This window comes from Apium graveolens, chromosome 2 (assembly GCF_009905375.1).
Source record: "Apium graveolens cultivar Ventura chromosome 2, ASM990537v1, whole genome shotgun sequence".
Lineage (NCBI taxonomy): Eukaryota > Viridiplantae > Streptophyta > Magnoliopsida > Apiales > Apiaceae > Apium > Apium graveolens.
Genome location: NC_133648.1, coordinates 210803105 through 210822561, shown reverse-complemented (window position 1 = coordinate 210822561; position 19457 = coordinate 210803105). Strand labels below are relative to the sequence as shown.

Sequence of the window (19457 nt, the reverse complement as noted above, 5' to 3'; positions counted from 1 at the left end):
CATTGGTCACCATCCACATTTCACTTGTATTCATCTTTCGAGCTTGGTCGATCATATTCCCATTGTTCCATACAATAACTTTAGAAAGTACGTTGAAATGCCTTCGCAAATTAAACATTATGGTAGATTCTTTCTTGCTAAGTCTTGCATCTTTAATATAGCACCTACACGTATAATACTTTAACAATTCGATCATAATAGCACTCTCATCAGTTAACTTCGGGTTTCCTCTTTTTAATTTAGAATAACCACGAACCATTCAACATAACGATCCTTTTATTAATAATGTTCTTCTTTTAGAAAAGTCTGGAAATCTTCCCAATCTTCTTCGATCATGCTCAGGCTCTTTTTAAATCAATGAATTCTTTAGGCTTTAATGGTCTCTGCAACTGGATGGATAATTACTCCGTACGCGGATTCTGTTATTAACCTTGTCAAACCGTTAGGAATAATCAGCTTTTTCATAATCGCGGGTTACTTTGTTCTCTAAATAAATAATATTAAGTCTGGAACAAACATCCTTTGAGGTAATCCGAGTCTTTTAATAAAGAAGAAACTCAAGTAGTAACTTGACAACCAAGGTTTAAAACTTATTTTATTCAAAAAGACTTTTAGAAATTTTTTAAGGGAAAAAAAATCTTTTTCGAAAACTTGTTAAAAAAATTTGAAAATCACAATTTTGGTTGTCCTTACTATATGAGTTGGTTGTTGTCCTTCCGACCTATAACAAGGTACCAAATTAAAAAAAACATTCACATAAAGGTCTGTTCACTTCGATCTACCTTTTCTCCTTCATCGTGTCCATTTACCTTCCTTAATCGATGAAACCTCAATTGTCATTGCACGTTATCTTATTCGTAGCTTCACATCAATGCTCTCATACTGGTAATGCTCCCGTTAACAACTTTGCAATCGTTAAGTGTAACAGACTATTCAATAGTCAACAATTTTGCTAATGTCACATTATCTTACTAAAATATATATCACATCATCATAACGACATTATCTAATTCCAAGAAATCTCCAGATCCATAATCTTCTCTAACTCTCTATTTGCAACACTTATCTACTCTATTCCACAGGCTAGTCATGGGTGGCCTAATCACTAATAGCTTCTTGTAACCAGGTAACAGCTATCCTCCAAAATACTTGAATCTTCTTTCTAAATTCTTCTCACCTTTATTTGTATCTCAATACTCACCATTTACTGCGACTCCCACATCCATCCTCATAGGTACAATTGCTTCGTAGAACAAGTTTTAAACTGAGGGTATTGAACATGGTGTAGGGTAAACTGAAGAGATACACTCACAACCGAATGTCCAGTAAAATAAGAATAAACGAATGGAGGTTCTTAAATAGGTAGTCTCATATCAAGAGGTGGTAGAATAACATAGAATAGCTTGAAGAGGTGCAACTGTCATAACGGAAGGTAGTGCCATTAATACTGATGGAGGAACAAGGTGCAAATTCAATCTGAGAGAAGATGATGATCCTCAAACGGAAAGCTCCAAACAATCAAATAACACCGGGAAATCAAAATCTGCCATTACCGTTATCTGGAAATCACGTCGCAAGCTGAGAATCCCGAATCGCAATACGAACCGTGCCAGAGACCTACTACACCATCGCACTCAACCTCACAACGTCTTATCTTTCTATTTCCTAATCCTAATCCTAACCCTCTACCCAATCTCGACAATCTAGGCTTGTTTCAGTGACTTATAACCTGTAGCTCTGATACCAACCTGTGGCGCCCTCCAAACCCGGGTCAGAAGTTTGGGGTCCACAACACATACACAATATATAAACCTGTATAAGAAACATTATTTGCAATGACCCTGCTTTACATAACCAGGAATCGCAACAGGTTAAAGTATAAAAACAAGCCACAACTTTAACTTTTATTACAACGTACCAAATCCCAACTAATTTAACTTATAACTGATAATAAAATTATTCTTATAATCCTAAAATCTCACTACCGCCATAAGCTCCTGCTAGCTCGATCCAACTCAATCTGGAATCCAAACTCGTGCATTGAACCGGGAAACCTCGCTATCAACCGTATCCTTCTTAACTGTAGAGTACATAAAAATATTCGCAAGAGTGAGCTAACTAGCTCAGCAAGTCATAATAACGATAACTGAGGTTAAATAATGATCAAGGGATGTAATTCTGATGAATCAAGTTTCTTTTTAACTAATCAGTAGAATTGGATATTCATTTTAAGTTTTAAAACCAAGGTTAGGCTGCTGATCAGTCACGCACTAACCCCGAGCAAAGCACACACCACTGCTCTAATTACTGGATCCAAGGCACACATTGGCCTAATTCGACCATGAATCTGGCCTGACCATGAATCTGGTCCACATAAGAAAACTATCCAATTCTAAAATAATTCAGTGTAATAAACAATGTAATTCAATAAGCAAGATCCTAATCAACATTGATAAAGCATTTGTACAAAAGCGTTATGTGATTCATGAGTGTCATAAGGGTATATCAAGGTATGTACGAGAAACGGTTTTCAACCTGTAAAAGGATCAGGTATTAGACAAATAATGGTTTTTCAAGGTATAGCTCTTTGATGTTTTAATGAGTGGTAGGAGTATAAAAGTTTCTGTGTTTTCAAACAATTTTGTTTCAGTGTTTGGTGTTTGGTAGTTATACATTTGGGGAGTAGTATCATATTTGTGTGATTTGGTATCTGAGGATCAACAAAGGATGGTTTACAAAGAATAAGGCTTACGGCTCAAGATCAAGAAAATCAGGATTCAAGGTTTAATAGTTTAAAGTACTTGCAATATAAAATAGGAGTTATTTTGAATAATAGCGACATGTTATGAAACAGTTCGAAAATAACTGCAATATATCTTGAAGAAAAGTTCGGGAGTACTTTCCTTACAGGGCTTTTTAACCATTACCGACCGACTCTGAGCCGACTCTGCCGCTCAGGCTTTATCGTCCCATCACTAGTCCATATTAGATTTGTTAGTCCCTTAACAATGTAGTAAGAATTACAGAAGGGGGGTTGAATGGAATTCTTGAACCTTTTTCTTGAAATAAAAATGTTCAACTCGATTATTGATATATTTGTTTTGATTAGCACAATGCGGAATATAAACTTAAATGAATCAAAACACAAGTAATTAAAAACAAGAGTCTTTAAAAACTTTCTGGTGGATTTAAACAATTCCACCAGAGATATATATAATATATCGAGAGGACTCCGTGTGCAGAAATGCTCACAGCTGCTTACAAAATAGAACTATTGAGAATACAGGAAATGATAAAGATTATGCTTACAAAGATTTCTCTATTTTTGAGTTTCTCTCAGTTATCTCAGTTATTTTTCTATTTGCTACTCTCTTGGTTTATATAATACCAAGATTACAAAGTCAAAAAGACTGAACAAATATAAAATCTAACAGTCTTAATCTTTCCTGCTTTTCGTCCTCTATTACCCAGTTAATGGGCTTCCACAATGTGTTTGTATACAACTCAACGGCTGTATGTCAGCTTTCACTGTTCAACTGATGTTTGAATTCTTGATATGATCATCCGTCGACTTTCAGATCATCCGTCGATGACTTAATTGATCATTCGTCGACTCCTATGTTAAACATCCGTTGATAGTCATTTCATCATCCGTCAAAGGCTTTGTTAATCATCCGTCGAAGGCTTTGTTAATCATCTGTCGGTAGCTATTTTGGCACTTGACTTCATTTTATTTATACAGAATTACAAGACATTACTTATGTACAATTAATCAACCAATTCTGCATATCTAGTTAAAGTCAACATGACTTATATGCTACTACAGATTCTATACAAAGGTGCATACATCACTGTACTACAAACTTATTATTACATAAGCTACTCACTCGATGGATAATAAGTTAATCATCCGTCGGGACTATAATGAGATATCTGTCGGGACTATAATTCGTATCCGTCGAGTGCTACATTATTTCACTAAGTAAAATCTACTTAGATGTTTTGTTTAAATGATCATCAGGTACACAACATATTCACAACAAGATTCGACTTCGACACTCAGGTTTTTCTGTTGAAACTCTACTGAGCTCGTCGACTGACTACTAGGTCATCTCTAGGCCATCGTCAACTTCCAGGTTTTTGATTATAACCTACAGGGTTGAAATATCCTATGTTAGATGTCTAGGTATGCTTGACATATCCTCGATACTAATTTTTACACAACAAAATTCAAACCCGACTCGTAATTATGAATATTATAACAACACACGTAACAAATAGGGTTCACAATCTCGAAGATCGGTTCAGTGTTCATTTTCAGAAAATATATATACTCTTTATTTTATGAAACCAGGGTTATCGATTTGGCAAAATATCTCATTACATTGTACAACCAAGTTTCGTATATAAAACATACACATATACATATATAGTTTCTCGATGTCCCAATATTCATCGGATACGGTCCTGAATTTACGGAGTTCTATTTTTTGGAAATCGGACAGCATTCCCTTTGTTTATCGGACTACCCGTCAACACATCATCGACGTCAATACACAACAATCCACAATAATCCAGAATCACAATCCTACCGAATCACAACCAAAATAAGCAATCCAGTTATGCATCTCAATCCTCGATACAAACGCTACGTTTTAATTAAATATCTTCATTCTGAAAATAATTTACAAATTAAATTTATTTGTTTTATAAAAAATAGGACTCAGATCAAAATCATCACTGTCCACCGTCGGCTCGCAAATACTCATTGCCGACGGCGACGAAAACTTACGGGTACCCAATTTAAATTTCGGGTTCCAACGTAAATTCCCACCGATTACTTTTAAATAACCGAAAATAATAACCCGTTTAATCGTAGAATTTCATTCAAAAATTTAATTTATTAACCATTCGAAATATGCAAATTAACAGCTCAACTTCTTTCACAAAAATGAAAGAATCAGATTGTAAAATTCACACATCTGAGATAAACAAACCAAACAACAGGAACATCAATAATCCACGCGCAATACCACTACACGCGCCACTGTCCCCTTGCAGTAAACAAAAGGGGCGGCGCCAAAACAGAGAAGCAAGTGCAGCACCGAATCAACATAAGCCGAACTGCATATATGCATATATACCCGCGCATATATGTACACATACAGCCCAACAAAACCCACAACTAAAGCAACCAGGACCGACCGGAAATTAGGACGGCGGCAGCTTACCGGAAAAACAAAACAACGGTGGAAACCGAGCGGAATCAGGGCAGGAGCGAAAAAGAAGAAGAAACAGAATAAAAGGGAGGAGAGAAATCGAGAATAAGGGAGATGGAGACACAGGCGAACAAAGAGAGATCAGAGAAGGGAAATGAAACCGTGGTGGTGGAAAGATGGGGGGAAACTTTCTATTTATTTATTCTATTTTACTCCTACCCCAATCATTGCATAACACATGTATTTAAAGTAACAGAAATTGGACACGTATCAAAATTAATCGATCTAAACTTTATGTGACCCGATTTTTATCCCGCAATTGAATTCTAATGGATATATTTGCAACTAAAAATAACCCGGAAAATTTCCAAACTAATTTTTAAAATTTTCGGAATAAATAAAAATTAATAAAATAAAATTTTCAAAATTTTTAAACCATTTTTGAAACGCAATTCGTACCCGCATTTCACAATTAATGAACCGAGCTGCAAACAAAAAAAATTTAGAAAATTACGAAGGTAGTCTTAAAATGTTACAAAATATCCCGAAGTAAATAATAACGTAAATTTCGGAATTTTAAAATAATTTCTAAAACGCACTTTATACCCGCTTTTAACAAATAAACGAAATAACGCGCGGGTAAAATTAGTCCTGAAAATTTCCAAAATAATTTTAAAATTCTCAGAATATTCCAAACTTAAATAAATATGAGTTTCATTATTTTTGAAGAATTTTAGAATTAAATATGGATTTTATAAATAATAGTAATCAGAAAATCATTTAAAGAGAAATAATTAGTAAAATATTGATTTCTCAATTTTATAAAATCCTAAAAATAATTAATGTAATTATAAAATCATAAAAACAATTTTAGAGACACTCCAAGTATTTACGCAAATAAATTTGCACCAAATTCACTTTTGAAAATGACCACAATCCAATGCGACTCCATAATTAATCAAACGAACAACACGGTATATTATAATTCACACATCACTAATCAAACAACACATAGCGGTCAAAATCAATACAAATATTTTATTTATTTAATAATTTCCACAATTACACATTTAAACTATATAAAAATACACGAGTCGTTATAACAATGTTGTACACAACTGCTTACAAGTTGAACTACAAGAACAGAGAAATTCTTTTTAAATTTTGCCTTATCTATTTCTCTGGTAATTGCTTACTAACTTGGATAGATGTCTTGATGTTCTACTTGCTATACTTGTCATATATATCACCAAGTTACATGATTAAGAGACAAACAAATAAGACAAAATGTTTCTAGTCTATATTCATGGTACTTTATTTCTCAATCCAGCATCTTTGAATATCTTCAGTTAAGCATGGAAATGGAAATGCTTTTTTGTTCTTTAAAACCTGATTATAGGCTGCCACATTCCATTTTCATACAATCAACACCTGTGACTGTCAAGTCACTATCAACTGCTCTTTTGAATTTGAACATCCGTTGAAGCTTCATTGAATCATCTGTTAAAATTGTCACTACAAGAAAAACATGATCCTACAACCGTTTTTCACCGTTGTTTGATGTCAAAATTTTGGGTCGTCTATTGAGGAGCCGTGTGATTTCGATCAGACAACAGTGCATCGAACCATTACTAGAAGCTACAGACACAACAGGTTCATAACTGTTACCGAAACTGTCATTCAACAACAGGTTGTATAAAAGACTGTATTGTTGGAACAGTTTACCTGCAACGGTTTTCCTCAAGAAGACAACGGTGTATTACTGTCAACTAAGAGTGCAAAATTTCTATATATTATTTGTCAAACAACGGGTAGTTTGTTGATTGTTGTTTGAAAGGCTAACCACAATAGGTTTAGGACAATACAGTTATGTTATGATGTCTTAGACAACACCTTGAGCCAGAGTATTGTAAGGAAGTCTTTCAAACATCGGTTTGTGAAATGTATTTCCAATAATGAGTTGTGGTTAATGGCCATTTTAAAGCTCTTTAGACCACATTTTTTGTTTAACTCCTATTGTAGTGCACCCCTTGAGACAACAGCGTCGTATATAATGTTGTTTGAAAGGCTAACCACAACAGTTTTAGGTCAATACTGTTATTTTATGCTGTCTTATACAACAGTTTTAGGTAAATATTGTAAGGAGCTATTTCAAACAATGGTTTGTGATAGTATTTTAATACTAAGTTATGTTAACTTCCATCTTAATGCTCTTTAGACCACATTTTTTGTTTAAAGCATATTGTAGTGTTATCCTTGAGATAACACCATCGTATATTTTGTCGTTATGTGAACATGATAGACACAATATTACCATGTTTTAAAGTGTTGTGAATAGAGCTTTAGTCAACTGTTAAAACAATGTTACAGTGTTGTTCCAATTAGTTTGGTACAATGGCTGTTTTTGATTGAGAACACAATCATCTGTTGTATATAAAATTTTGCATATAAAATCCTGATTTCATCCAAACCACCTGTTTTCTAAAAACTAAATCCCAAAAATGAATCCACCAAAAATGAATCCACCAAACGAACAAACCGAGAACTAACTACCAATCACAAAAAAATCAAAATCCACCAAACCAACAAACCTAGAACTAGCTAGAACAAGAACAAGCCAATATATATAAATTCACCAAACCAACAAACTTAGAACTAGCTAGAACAAGAACAAGCCAATATATATAAATCCACCAAACACATATCAATCCAACAATCCTAGAACAAGCCAATATATATATATCCACCAAACATCTAATATAAATCCACCAAACACAACCAATCCAACAATCCTACAACAGTAGAACAAGAACCGGGCAATATATATAGATTGAGCACAATATATATAGATTGACCATGCAATCTACTAATAGATTGAGACAAATCTATCAATCTACCGACAATTCTGTTTGGATTGGACCAAAAAGTGCATCACCATGACCAACTGCATAATTTAAAGTTCAAATCCGACTACTAGTTCAAACAAAAGACCACAAATTTGGAACCTAGATTGCATGGCGTTTCATGAAATATTTTGCAAAATCACAGCGGATCTCGTTAATGTCATCATCAGTGTAAACCAAGTTTGATCTGCGCATCCACTGAAAAATAACCCAAAATTTTACATAAGTCATACAATTAAGTACTGTACGAGTAAGAGTATAAGTCAATGGGAAAACCCAAAGTGAAAATCTCACCTTAGCAGCAAACTCAAGTTCTTTGTCCTGAACAATCTCCTTCATATAGCGCATCACAAACAGGCCACAATCCTTGGTTCCTGACTGCACTGGAACTCCCTGGATTAATTAAAAATGCATTACAAAAGCTGTGAATTGGAGAGAAAGAAGCTCTTGTATGTATATTGCAGAGAGATAACTATACAAAACAGATTTGGTGAATGTAAAAAATAAGTCTCTAAACTATGAGTGCAGTAGTGTTTATATACAAGCATTAATCTAACTAACTTCTATCCTTAACAACTAACTGAGATGTAACAAATAATTATTTAATTACAATATCAACTAACTGAGATGTAAGAAATAATTATTTAATTACAATATCCTTAATAGCATAGAAAAAATATGATGAGAATTGATTATTACCGCCATGTTCTCCCACAAAATTTTCTTCTTGACAACCTTGTTGAGATCCTCTTTGTAAATTTTAATGGCACTACAACCAAAATAATACCAGCAAAACCATTAAGCAACTGAAAAATGCGTGGTCTATCAAAGTTCAAGACTCCATACAGATATTTTAGAAGCTGAATCTTACTTGTCGACAACATCCAGCCATTCCACATTAGCGATTCGACGTTTTAGAGGGTCCATGTGGTAGACAACCTCTGCCTCAGGATTTGCAACAGTTAAATTCCAATGGTTCCTACACAAACATGAATGAATTGAAGCCTTGTCATAAAAATTGAAACTTAGAAGCTCCAAAAAAAATCAATTTAAAAAGGCATGTGATCCTGTTTAGCTAAAACATTATATGAGAATGTCTAACTAGCTAGCTCTTGGATTAAAACTTACACGTCATTGTAAGGCATAAGAAAGTATTGCCCTTTCTTAGCATTCTTAAATCGTGCAGCGAGTGCACGCGACCTCTGCCCTGCATTACCACAGCCAATGGCACCAATTGTGGTGGGATCTACGAACTTGATCATGTTGGTCATCTTATTTTTTTTGATGTATTCGTTTATGGAGCTACATATAAAAATATGAGAGATTAAAAAAAAATCGTTTCTGGAGCCACAGAGTAACTATGAGATATTAAAAAAAAAATTGTGGAGAAACTTACTGAATAAAAAGGACGATCACAGACCCCGACATTTCACCTCCAGAGCACACCGAATATATATCTGATAAGTAAATGGCCATCTTTTTTGTAGAGCCAAAGGCTTCTTGGGATAGTTGAAAAGAAACCGTTCGTTCATCAGCTAAGGCACCCTTTGCCCATGTCCACAAACGATTTAATGCAGATGGGTAATTTGCACCCATCTCAACAACAAGCTCTGGTTCAACATCAGCGACTAATTTATAAGTCTTCTTTTTTCCCTTTTTCTTGGCTTTCTGCAGAAAATACACATGAAAATAGTAAGAAAGAAAATACTAAATAAAAACATTCTAGCTATATAGTGCTATTCTAAATATTTTTACCTTCGGAGCTGACAAAACATTGGAAGTGCTATTGTTCCTCATTGTTATCAAGTTTCTTGGCCATGCAATAAAAGTTCCCATGGCTTGTTCCACGGTCAAAATCTCGTCACCGATGGGATATGGAATCTTAGCATCTCCTTGAATGACTTGAGTGATTGACACTCTTGCATTCTCTTCCCCAAGTCTGACTCCATGGATTGTCTCCTCTCCTTCAACAACAACAACAACTTCATCAATCTTCGCACAAGCTACAATGTTGCTGAGCGATCCAAGAGCCAATTTACAAACAGAATTATCCGGAGCATTCACTTTAACTTCTTCACATCTGTCTTCCTCAAAAACAATTCTACAACTTTCATCCTTGCCATCCAACCTCTGAGCATCCTCAGGATCCACCCCTAAATCAACAAACAAACTTTCAATCTTTTGAATTTTCAGACCACCTCCCTCCTGTTGAACAGGAAATAAATTCTTTGCAGTTGTAGGTGTAGCAGGATGGTTTACAGCTGCATCAACATCAACCCCGCCGTTAGAGTGACAGCTTGCTTGTTGGGAAGGATGCGTTGGAGTACATTCTTGTTGTACGGGCCTTTTCAAGATCTCTGCCCTCAGCTTTTCCATTTCAGCAGCCCAAAAATCATCTCTCGCTTTAATTATTTTTGGAGTCTCCTCTGCCAAGTACCTCTGAACTCTTTCCTGTATCTTTTCATCCATTGTTCTAGCTTTTTTTTGCCTTGGAAGATCAAAATAAACCGACTGCTTTACATGAACACCTTGTCCACGGACCCGTCCACCATGCTCAGGCTTACCGAGCGCGAGTGTTAAAACATCATCAACACCTTCAGCTATTAGTTTCCCTTCCTTAACCTCCTTTTTCAATTTTTCCTAAAATATTAAGTGTACCATATTATCACAGTCTGAGCTATTTCCATGTAAAAGACTAACATAATTAAGTACCATATACTTTCAATTAATTAAGACAAAAATTAATATATAACTTACAATTTCCATTGCTTTATCTTCAACAATTTTTCCTAAAAATTTACCATCTTTGTCCTTCCTTGCTAGGACCCAGGTTGACGACCGATCAACTTCCTCTTCATCTGGATGAGATTGATACTGCATTCACATGTATATGATCAGGAAAGTATAATAGTATAGATATGTTAGACAAATTAGTTTGTATTAGAATAATAACTATGTCATTTCACTATTACGCACCCATTCATTCTCGAGGTTAGCATAACCTTTTCGAGACATCCGATGTGGATATACACTCAGCATCCTTCTTTGTATAGCATCATTATGACATTTCTGCATAAGAAGCACGAATGTGGTTATGAAATCAATATTAATTAAATACCAAAAACTAGAAACAACAAGTATGTTTTAATGCTAACTAGAAATAAGTATGTCATAATGCTAACTGGAAACATACCAAAAACTCAGGTGACGTGCGATCAGCAACAAATATATCCCAATGCAATTTTTCTATGAAAGAGAAATCTGCAGGAGGATAGGCCAACACTTCAGGTTGATCTCGATAAGGGAGAATGTAATTTGTGGTCAGTCGACTTTTGAACTCCCTCCATTTCTGACCAGCGGAACGTAAAACCAACTTTTTCGCAGACGGAGGTAAAATGAAACCCAGCTACATACATAAGAAATTAAAAAGATATCAGATACATAAGTAATGAACATATAATGAAAGATACATAATTATTTGAGTTTGTTTTACCAGAACACACTCCCAAAGCTTGTTCTTTGTCTCATCGGGAACACATTTCCAACTATCATGCCAGATTGGTGCTTTGGTTCTTGCCAAAACCCCAATATAGGATTGCATTTCTGCCGCTTCAGGACCATACGGCTCTCCCTTTCCATTAAAAGACACATTAAGTTTATTCCCCTGGATCTTTCGTCTCACAATTCTATGCATCGTTACACAACCTCGCTTGAGTAGTTTTAGTCCTTCATTGTTGTTCGGGGTGGTAACAGGTTTCACTTTTTTCTTCTTATTTTTGGAAATTTTTTTCTGTAAGATTTCAGATATAGGCTTCTTCTTCACAGACTTTGGGGAAGAAGTGGATGGGGTGGGGGTCATAGCAGGGGTCTGGTTGTTTAAGGACCTGGTCTTTCGTAAAGCCCTGATCACATTCATGGTAGTTGGGTGGGATGAAGACCTGGACCTTTTAAGCTCTTTCTTCTTTGGCCCTGTTCTCGGTGACTTTCTTGTGTTCAATTCTGTCTTCTTTGACTCACTTTTCTTTTTCGGAGTGGCCATTATCTATACACCAAACAAAAACTAAAGTTTAAAACACATGTATCAAATGTATATGGAAGAAAAACCAAATTTCAGAGTCACATAATATAGAACATGTAAAATGAGCTGTCATATATCTAAAAGGACTTCGCATATATGCACGAAACATATATACTCAAACAGAGGCAATGTGTTTATGTGTTCCGTGAATCAAACAGAGGCAATGTGGATCAAAATCCACAAAATCTTAAGTGAAACATTAAAATCAAGCATAGTGAAACACTAAAATCAGGGATGCTGAGTGTATATGCAGAGTGTATTTAGAGGAACACTAAAATCTAGAGTGAAACATAGAATACATAAAATCAGGGACTCAAAATCAAGAGTGAGTGACAAAATGCATGCAAAGGACGCATATAATCGGAATGAAGATACCCAAAATATCATATACTCTACAACCCCTAAATACATAAGATGAAAAAACCCCAAATACAAAAGATAAAATCAGGGACGCTAGGGTTCTAGGGTTTAAGCCCATACCAGTGATTAAACGGTTGAGTAATCGCCCTTGTCGCGTGTGATGCTAGGTTGAGTAATCGCCGTTGTCGCCTGTGATCGCCGTTGTCGCGTGTGATAAAATGAAAATGAAAAATGAAATTGTGAATGTAAACTGGTAAAGTAAACACCGCGAAGCCAAGGTGGGAGACAATTTTTGATTGGGGGGAAATGAAAAATCAAATGAACGGTGCTGATTTGAGATAGTACCTCAATCTAACGGTATGTAATGTCTTTTAATATATTTTAATTTTTAAAAATTAAATTATCTTGTCTGAAAAACTGTTGTTAGACATACTTTGTTACAATTGTTTAGTTAATAATTTCGATTAGAAGATTTTTATTCGGTTCAGTGTTTCGTTAAAAAGATGACTTTATTTTAAACATCTTATATTTTCCTATAAAATCTGTACATGACTACACTAAGTCGATATTAACATCCGTACGGTTGGATCTTTGACAAATCCATTTCAGAAATTAATTAAGTCAACTGGGTAGTAGTACCCGTGTCAGGGACTACAGCTTTTACCGGATTTCTGTTAAAAAGACGAACAAGAAGAGTTGATTATTTTCCGATAAAATTTGTACATGACTACAATAAGTCGATATTAACATCCGTACGGTTGGATCGTTGACAAATCCATTTCAGAAATTAATTAAGTCAACTGGGTAGTAGTACCCGTGTCAGGGACTACAGCTTTTACCGGATTTCTGTTAAAAAGACGAACAAGAAGAGTTGATTATTTTCCGATAAAATCTGTACATGACTACACTAAGTCGATATTAACATCCGTACGGTTGGATCGTTGACAAATCCATTTTATAAATTAATTAAGTCAACTGGGTAGTAGTACCCGTGTCAGGGACTACAGCTTTTACCGGATTTCTGTTAAAAAGATGAACAAGAAGAGTTGATTATTTTCCGATAAAATCTGTACATGACTACACTAAGTCGATATTAACATCCGTACGGTTGGATCGTTGACAAATCCATTTCAGAAATTAATTAAGTCAACTGGGTAGTAGTACCCGTGTCAGGGACTACAGCTTTTACCGGATTTCTGTTAAAAAGACGAACAAGAAGAGTTGATTATTTTCCGATAAAATTTGTACATGACTACAATAAGTCGATATTAACATCCGTACGGTTGGATCGTTGACAAATCCATTTCAGAAATTAATTAAGTCAACTGGGTAGTAGTACCCGTGTCAGGGACTACAGCTTTTACCGGATTTCTGTTAAAAAGACGAACAAGAAGAGTTGATTATTTTCCGATAAAATCTGTACATGACTACACTAAGTCGATATTAACATCCGTACGGTTGGATCGTTGACAAATCCATTTTATAAATTAATTAAGTCAACTGGGTAGTAGTACCCGTGTCAGGGACTACAGCTTTTACCGGATTTCTGTTAAAAAGATGAACAAGAAGAGTTGATTATTTTCCGATAAAATCTGTACATGACTACACTAAGTCGATATTAACATCCGTACGGTTGGATCGTTGACAAATCCATTTCAGAAATTAATTAAGTCAACTGGGTAGTAGTACCCGTGTCAGGGACTACAGCTTTTACCGGATTTCTGTTAAAAAGACGAACAAGAAGAGTTGATTATTTTCCGATAAAATTTGTACATGACTACAATAAGTCGATATTAACATCCGTACGGTTGGATCGTTGACAAATCCATTTCAGAAATTAATTAAGTCAACTGGGTAGTAGTACCCGTGTCAGGGACTACAGCTTTTACCGGATTTCTGTTAAAAAGACGAACAAGAAGAGTTGATTATTTTCCGATAAAATCTGTACATGACTACACTAAGTCGATATTAACATCCGTACGGTTGGATCGTTGACAAATCCATTTTATAAATTAATTAAGTCAACTGGGTAGTAGTACCCGTGTCAGGGACTACAGCTTTTACCGGATTTCTGTTAAAAAGATGAACAAGAAGAGTTGATTATTTTCCGATAAAATCTGTACATGACTACACTAAGTCGATATTAACATCCGTACGGTTGGATCGTTGACAAATCCATTTCAGAAATTAATTAAGTCAACTGGGTAGTAGTACCCGTGTCAGGGACTACAGCTTTTACCGGATTTCTGTTAAAAAGACGAACAAGAAGAGTTGATTATTTTCCGATAAAATCTGTACATGACTACACTAAGTCGATATTAACATCCGTACGGTTGGATCGTTGACAAATCCATTTCAGAAATTAATTAAGTCAACTGGGTAGTAGTACCCGTGTCAGGGACTACAGCTTTTACCGGATTTCTGTTAAAAAGACGAACAAGAAGAGTTGATTATTTTCCGATAAAATTTGTACATGACTACAATAAGTCGATATTAACATCGATAAATTTTGTAAATGACTATCCATAAGTGGATTTTTATTTGGACATAATTTAAGGATTATTTAAAATTTTAACAACCCAATCATTGAGCTTTGTTATGTCTGAATGAGAACATAATAATTGAAGTCAAAATTAGGTCATTCATTACTCCTCATCTTATCCCCTCCTGTACTCTCCATCGTGATTCGTGGCGGCTCCATTTTAGGTAAATCCGTAACCTAAATTATCTTTTTAGTGTTTTAGGGTTCCTCCATTGTTTCAGTGGTTTAAGCTCTAACACAAGCTCACCTTTGCAATTAATTGTTTGAAGTGATGCACATTGGGAATTTGGGTTTGTGATAAGCTTAATTAGTTACTAATTGCTAATAGATTATGTAGTTGTTGCTGATTGTTTTGGTTTGGTAGTTAGTCATAAGCTTAATAGTTTTGGTTATTTGGGAATTTGGGTTTGTAATTGTTTTGGTAGTTAGTCATAAGCTTAATAGTATATGCTCTGTTTTTGACCATCATGTCACTTTCTTTTTGCAGCTTGTTTTATATCAAAATATGGATAGGTCATGGTTAAAAGCTGATAGAAGAACAAGAGAGTTTGAGAATGGAGTGGACGATTTACTTATGTTTGCCTTTGAGAATGGATATAACGAAGACAAAATAAGTTGTCCATGCTTAAAGTGCGCACATAGCAAATCTTGGAAAGCTCGGATTGTTAAAAACCATCTGTTTCAAAATGGTATTGATGAAACGTATACTCGCTGGATATGGCACGGGGAGCCAAATATTGTAGAAAGTCCTGTATTGGATGAAAGTGACAACTCGGTATCTTCTAATTACCAATTCTGCACAAGAATGGGTGAAGCTGACGATGATGATGTTCTTTCTTCAGATTCTTCAGATTTCATCAACCATGTGAAAGGTGAGCATGAACCTCTTTATCCTGGTTGTGAGAATTACACTAAGATGAAAGCTTTGGTTAAGTTATTCAACTTGAAAGTGAAGCATGGTATGTCGGATTCATGTTTTTCTGATGTTCTATTATTGATTGGGTCTTTGCTACCAGAAGGCAACAATGTCCCTTCTTCTTTCAATGAAGCGAAGAAAACCTTATGTGCATTAGGAATGGGTTATGATAAGATACACGCATGCCCGAATAATTGTCTACTATATCGTGGGCCACAAGATGAAGATGAGACTACTTGTCGCATATGTAAGGCCTCTAGATGGAAACTGAATAAGAAAGGAGAAGAACAAGAAGGAGTCCCTGCTAAGGTCTTATGGTATTTCCCCTTGATACCAAGAATAAGAAATTTGTTCAATACACCAGCGATTGCGAAGGACATGACTTGGCATGAGACCGAACGACAACAAGATGGTAAAATGAGGCATCCAGCAGACTCGCAAACATGGAAGGATGTCGATCAAAAGTGGCCTGATTTTGCATCGGAGAGTAGAAACCTCCGGTTAGCTTTATCCGCCGACGGTTTCAATCCTTTTCGTGGAAACCGTACTGATCACTCAAGTTGGCCAGTTTTGCTATCGGTTTACAACCTTCCACCTTGGCTCTGTATGAAAAGAAGGTACATTATGCTTTGCTTGTTAATATCAGGACCGACCGAGCCTGGAAATGATATAGATGTGTTCCTTCAACCACTTATTGAAGATCTGCAGGAGTTGTGGCGCGGGAAACAAGTGTACGACGCATATAGACAAGAGTCTTTCGTACTTAGGGGCATATTATTATGGACAATAAGTGACTATCCGGCCTTGGGGAACTTGTCGGGACATGTAGTTAAAGGATATAATGCTTGTATTCTTTGTGTTGATAAAACAGAGGCTACTAGGCTGGTTCACTATCGGAAGACGGTAGTTATGAGGCATAGGAGGTGGTTGCCTCGTCATCATCCGTATAGAAATCAAAAGGCAGCTTTTGATAATAGCGTTGAGACAGGTGCTGGTCCTATTCCATTAACTGGTGAGCAGGTTTTTGAAAGAGTACAACATCTAAGGGACCATGTCTTTGGTAAGACACAACGCCAACATAAACGGAAGAAAGGTGATGCTAGACCAGTTTGGAAGAAGTTATCTATCTTCTTTCAACTTGAGTATTGGAAATTTTTGCCAGTTAGGCATGTTCTCGATGTGATGCACATCGAGAAAAATATATGTGAGGCTTTACTTGGAACTTTGCTAAATATTCCCGGAAAGACAAAAGATAGGGAGTCAGTCCGTCTCGATATGGCAGAAATGGGAATAAGAATGGAGCTAAGGCCAAAAACTCCCGGAAAGAAAGAGAAGGTACCTTTGGCTGCATGGAACTTATCAAATGCTGAAAAGAAGGTAGTTTGCTCATCATTTCTTCAAATGAAGTTACCGGATGGATTTTGTTCAAATATCAAGAATCTTGTAAATATGGAAAAACTTCGGCTTGTTGGAATGAAATCTCATGATTGCCACACAATATTGCATCATTTGCTTCCAATTGTGATTCGGTCGGTACTGCACAAAAAAGTCAGGTGCACAATAATAAGGTTTTGCCTTTTCTTCAAGGCAATTTGCAGCAAAGTCATCGATGTAGATAAATTGAAAAATATGCAATCTCAGTTGGTGGAAACATTATGCCAGCTGGAAAAACACTTTCCCCCTTCGTTCTTCGATGTCATGATCCATCTCTCAATTCATCTTGTGAGAGAGGTTAAGCTTTGCGGGCCAATCTTTCTACGTTGGATGTATCCTTTTGAGAGATATATGAAGGCGTTTAAAGTATATGTTCGAAATGCTGCTCATCCCGAAGGTTGTATTGCCGAGGCATATGTTGCCGAAGAGGCCGTTGAACGTTTGGTCAATTTTGAAGAAGCTACCATAGGTTTGCCAAAAAATGATAGGCATGAGCAAAATGCAATAAGCAAACCTTTATCTGGTGCGACAATGATCAAGCCAAGCAAAGAGGAATTGCATCTAGCACACTTATGTGTTCTGCAAAATAGCAATCACATGAGGCAATATTTTGAGTAAGTTACTAACATATGTGTGTGTGTGTGTGCATTTTGTTATTTTCTCATTATCTGCAATTCGGTAAATATATTGAAGCAATTGATTTTACTTGTAGTGAACATATGGCATCTTTAATGCTAAGATACCAGCAGCATGAAAATGACGAGGTGTGGCTAAAAACCAAGCAGAATGAACAATTCCCCGAATGGTTCAGGAAAAAGGTAAGTTTTATTTATGTGTTTATTACCTTGTTACGTAGTCCTGATTAAAAACAATACAGACAAGTAATATAAGAAGTCGAAGACATCCAATAAAAAATAAAAACACAGACCTAAAAAAATTGTTTAATTTTTTTTTTATTGTACAGATTGAGACGGAATTGCTCCATGACCATAATAGCATAGGTGATGATATAAGGTGGATGGCAGAAGGGCCTAACAAGAATGTTCCTACGTTTAGTGGTTATAAAATCAGCGGGGTTATTTATAGCACCAAGGAGCGTGATAATAATAGACAAGTACAGTGTAGTGGTGTTTGTGTTGTTGCAGATACATTAATGCCTTCCGAAAAATTTAAATCTGTTGAACATACTTCACATACCTATTATGGAGTTATAACAAGTATATGGGAGCTAGACTATAATAATTTTAGAGTCCCTATATTTCGTTGCAATTGGGTAGATATGAACAAAGGGGTTAAGGTTGATGAGTTGGGATATACATTGGTTAATTTAAATAAATTAGGATTTTCAAATGATCCTTTTGTTCTAGGGAAACATGTTAAGCAAGTTTGCTACATTGATGATACTCTTGAAAAATTTTGGTCTGTGGTGTTGAAAGTCCCGGAAAAGAACTTTTATGACCACTGTGATGATGAAAATGAAGGCTCTGTAGAAATAGAACTTGAGAATGAGCTGCAGTTGCCCGTGTTCCCGAATGTTGATGAACTGGACGATGAAAATACTAGCTATATGCGAGAGGAAGAAGAATGGATTCAACTTCCATAGTGGTAATATATATAATTATTTATAGATACTTGAGTCCATGTACCGCTCACTTTATTCTTTTTGTAGGTGAAGCTCCCATTATCCATGTGTACTGCTCGTGAACCCCTTGATGAGATTACTTTTGCCGTGATAAAATCATCATCTAGTTGACTGAGTTTTCAATTTGTGAATGCTGCTGGTTGATGCTCTTCTTATAATAGATGATGATTTTATCATAGCAAAAATAATCATTCGGCGGACATACAAGTATGGCTAGCTTCTACTGCAGAAACAGGGCTTGGAGATATGTTATCTACTGCAGAGGATAAATTATAAAATTTTCCACATCAAACTTGTGCAAATTAATGTTGATCACTTGTTTTTGTGTTTATGCAGAATTACCAGCATACGGCGGTTGTCAAG

At 35.7% G+C, this 19457-nt stretch overlaps 1 protein-coding gene and 1 long non-coding RNA gene across 2 annotated transcripts; one reads left to right on the top strand and one right to left on the bottom strand.

Annotated features, from left to right (window-relative positions):
* Positions 1 to 8451: 8451 nt before the first annotated feature.
* Positions 8452 to 9121, bottom strand: LOC141706503 (uncharacterized). Its single transcript, XR_012568854.1, has 3 exons — positions 8994 to 9121; positions 8822 to 8891; positions 8452 to 8515 (listed from the first exon to the last, which is right to left on the bottom strand). It is a non-coding gene; the product is annotated as an uncharacterized LOC141706503 (long non-coding RNA).
* Positions 9122 to 15607: 6486 nt separating this feature from the next.
* On the top strand, positions 15608 to 18070 carry LOC141696617 (uncharacterized). The gene has a single exon (XM_074500737.1). The coding sequence runs from the start codon at positions 15608 to 15610 to the stop codon at positions 18068 to 18070; it is 2463 nt and encodes an 820-aa protein (XP_074356838.1).
* The last annotated feature ends 1387 nt before the right edge of the window (positions 18071 to 19457 follow it).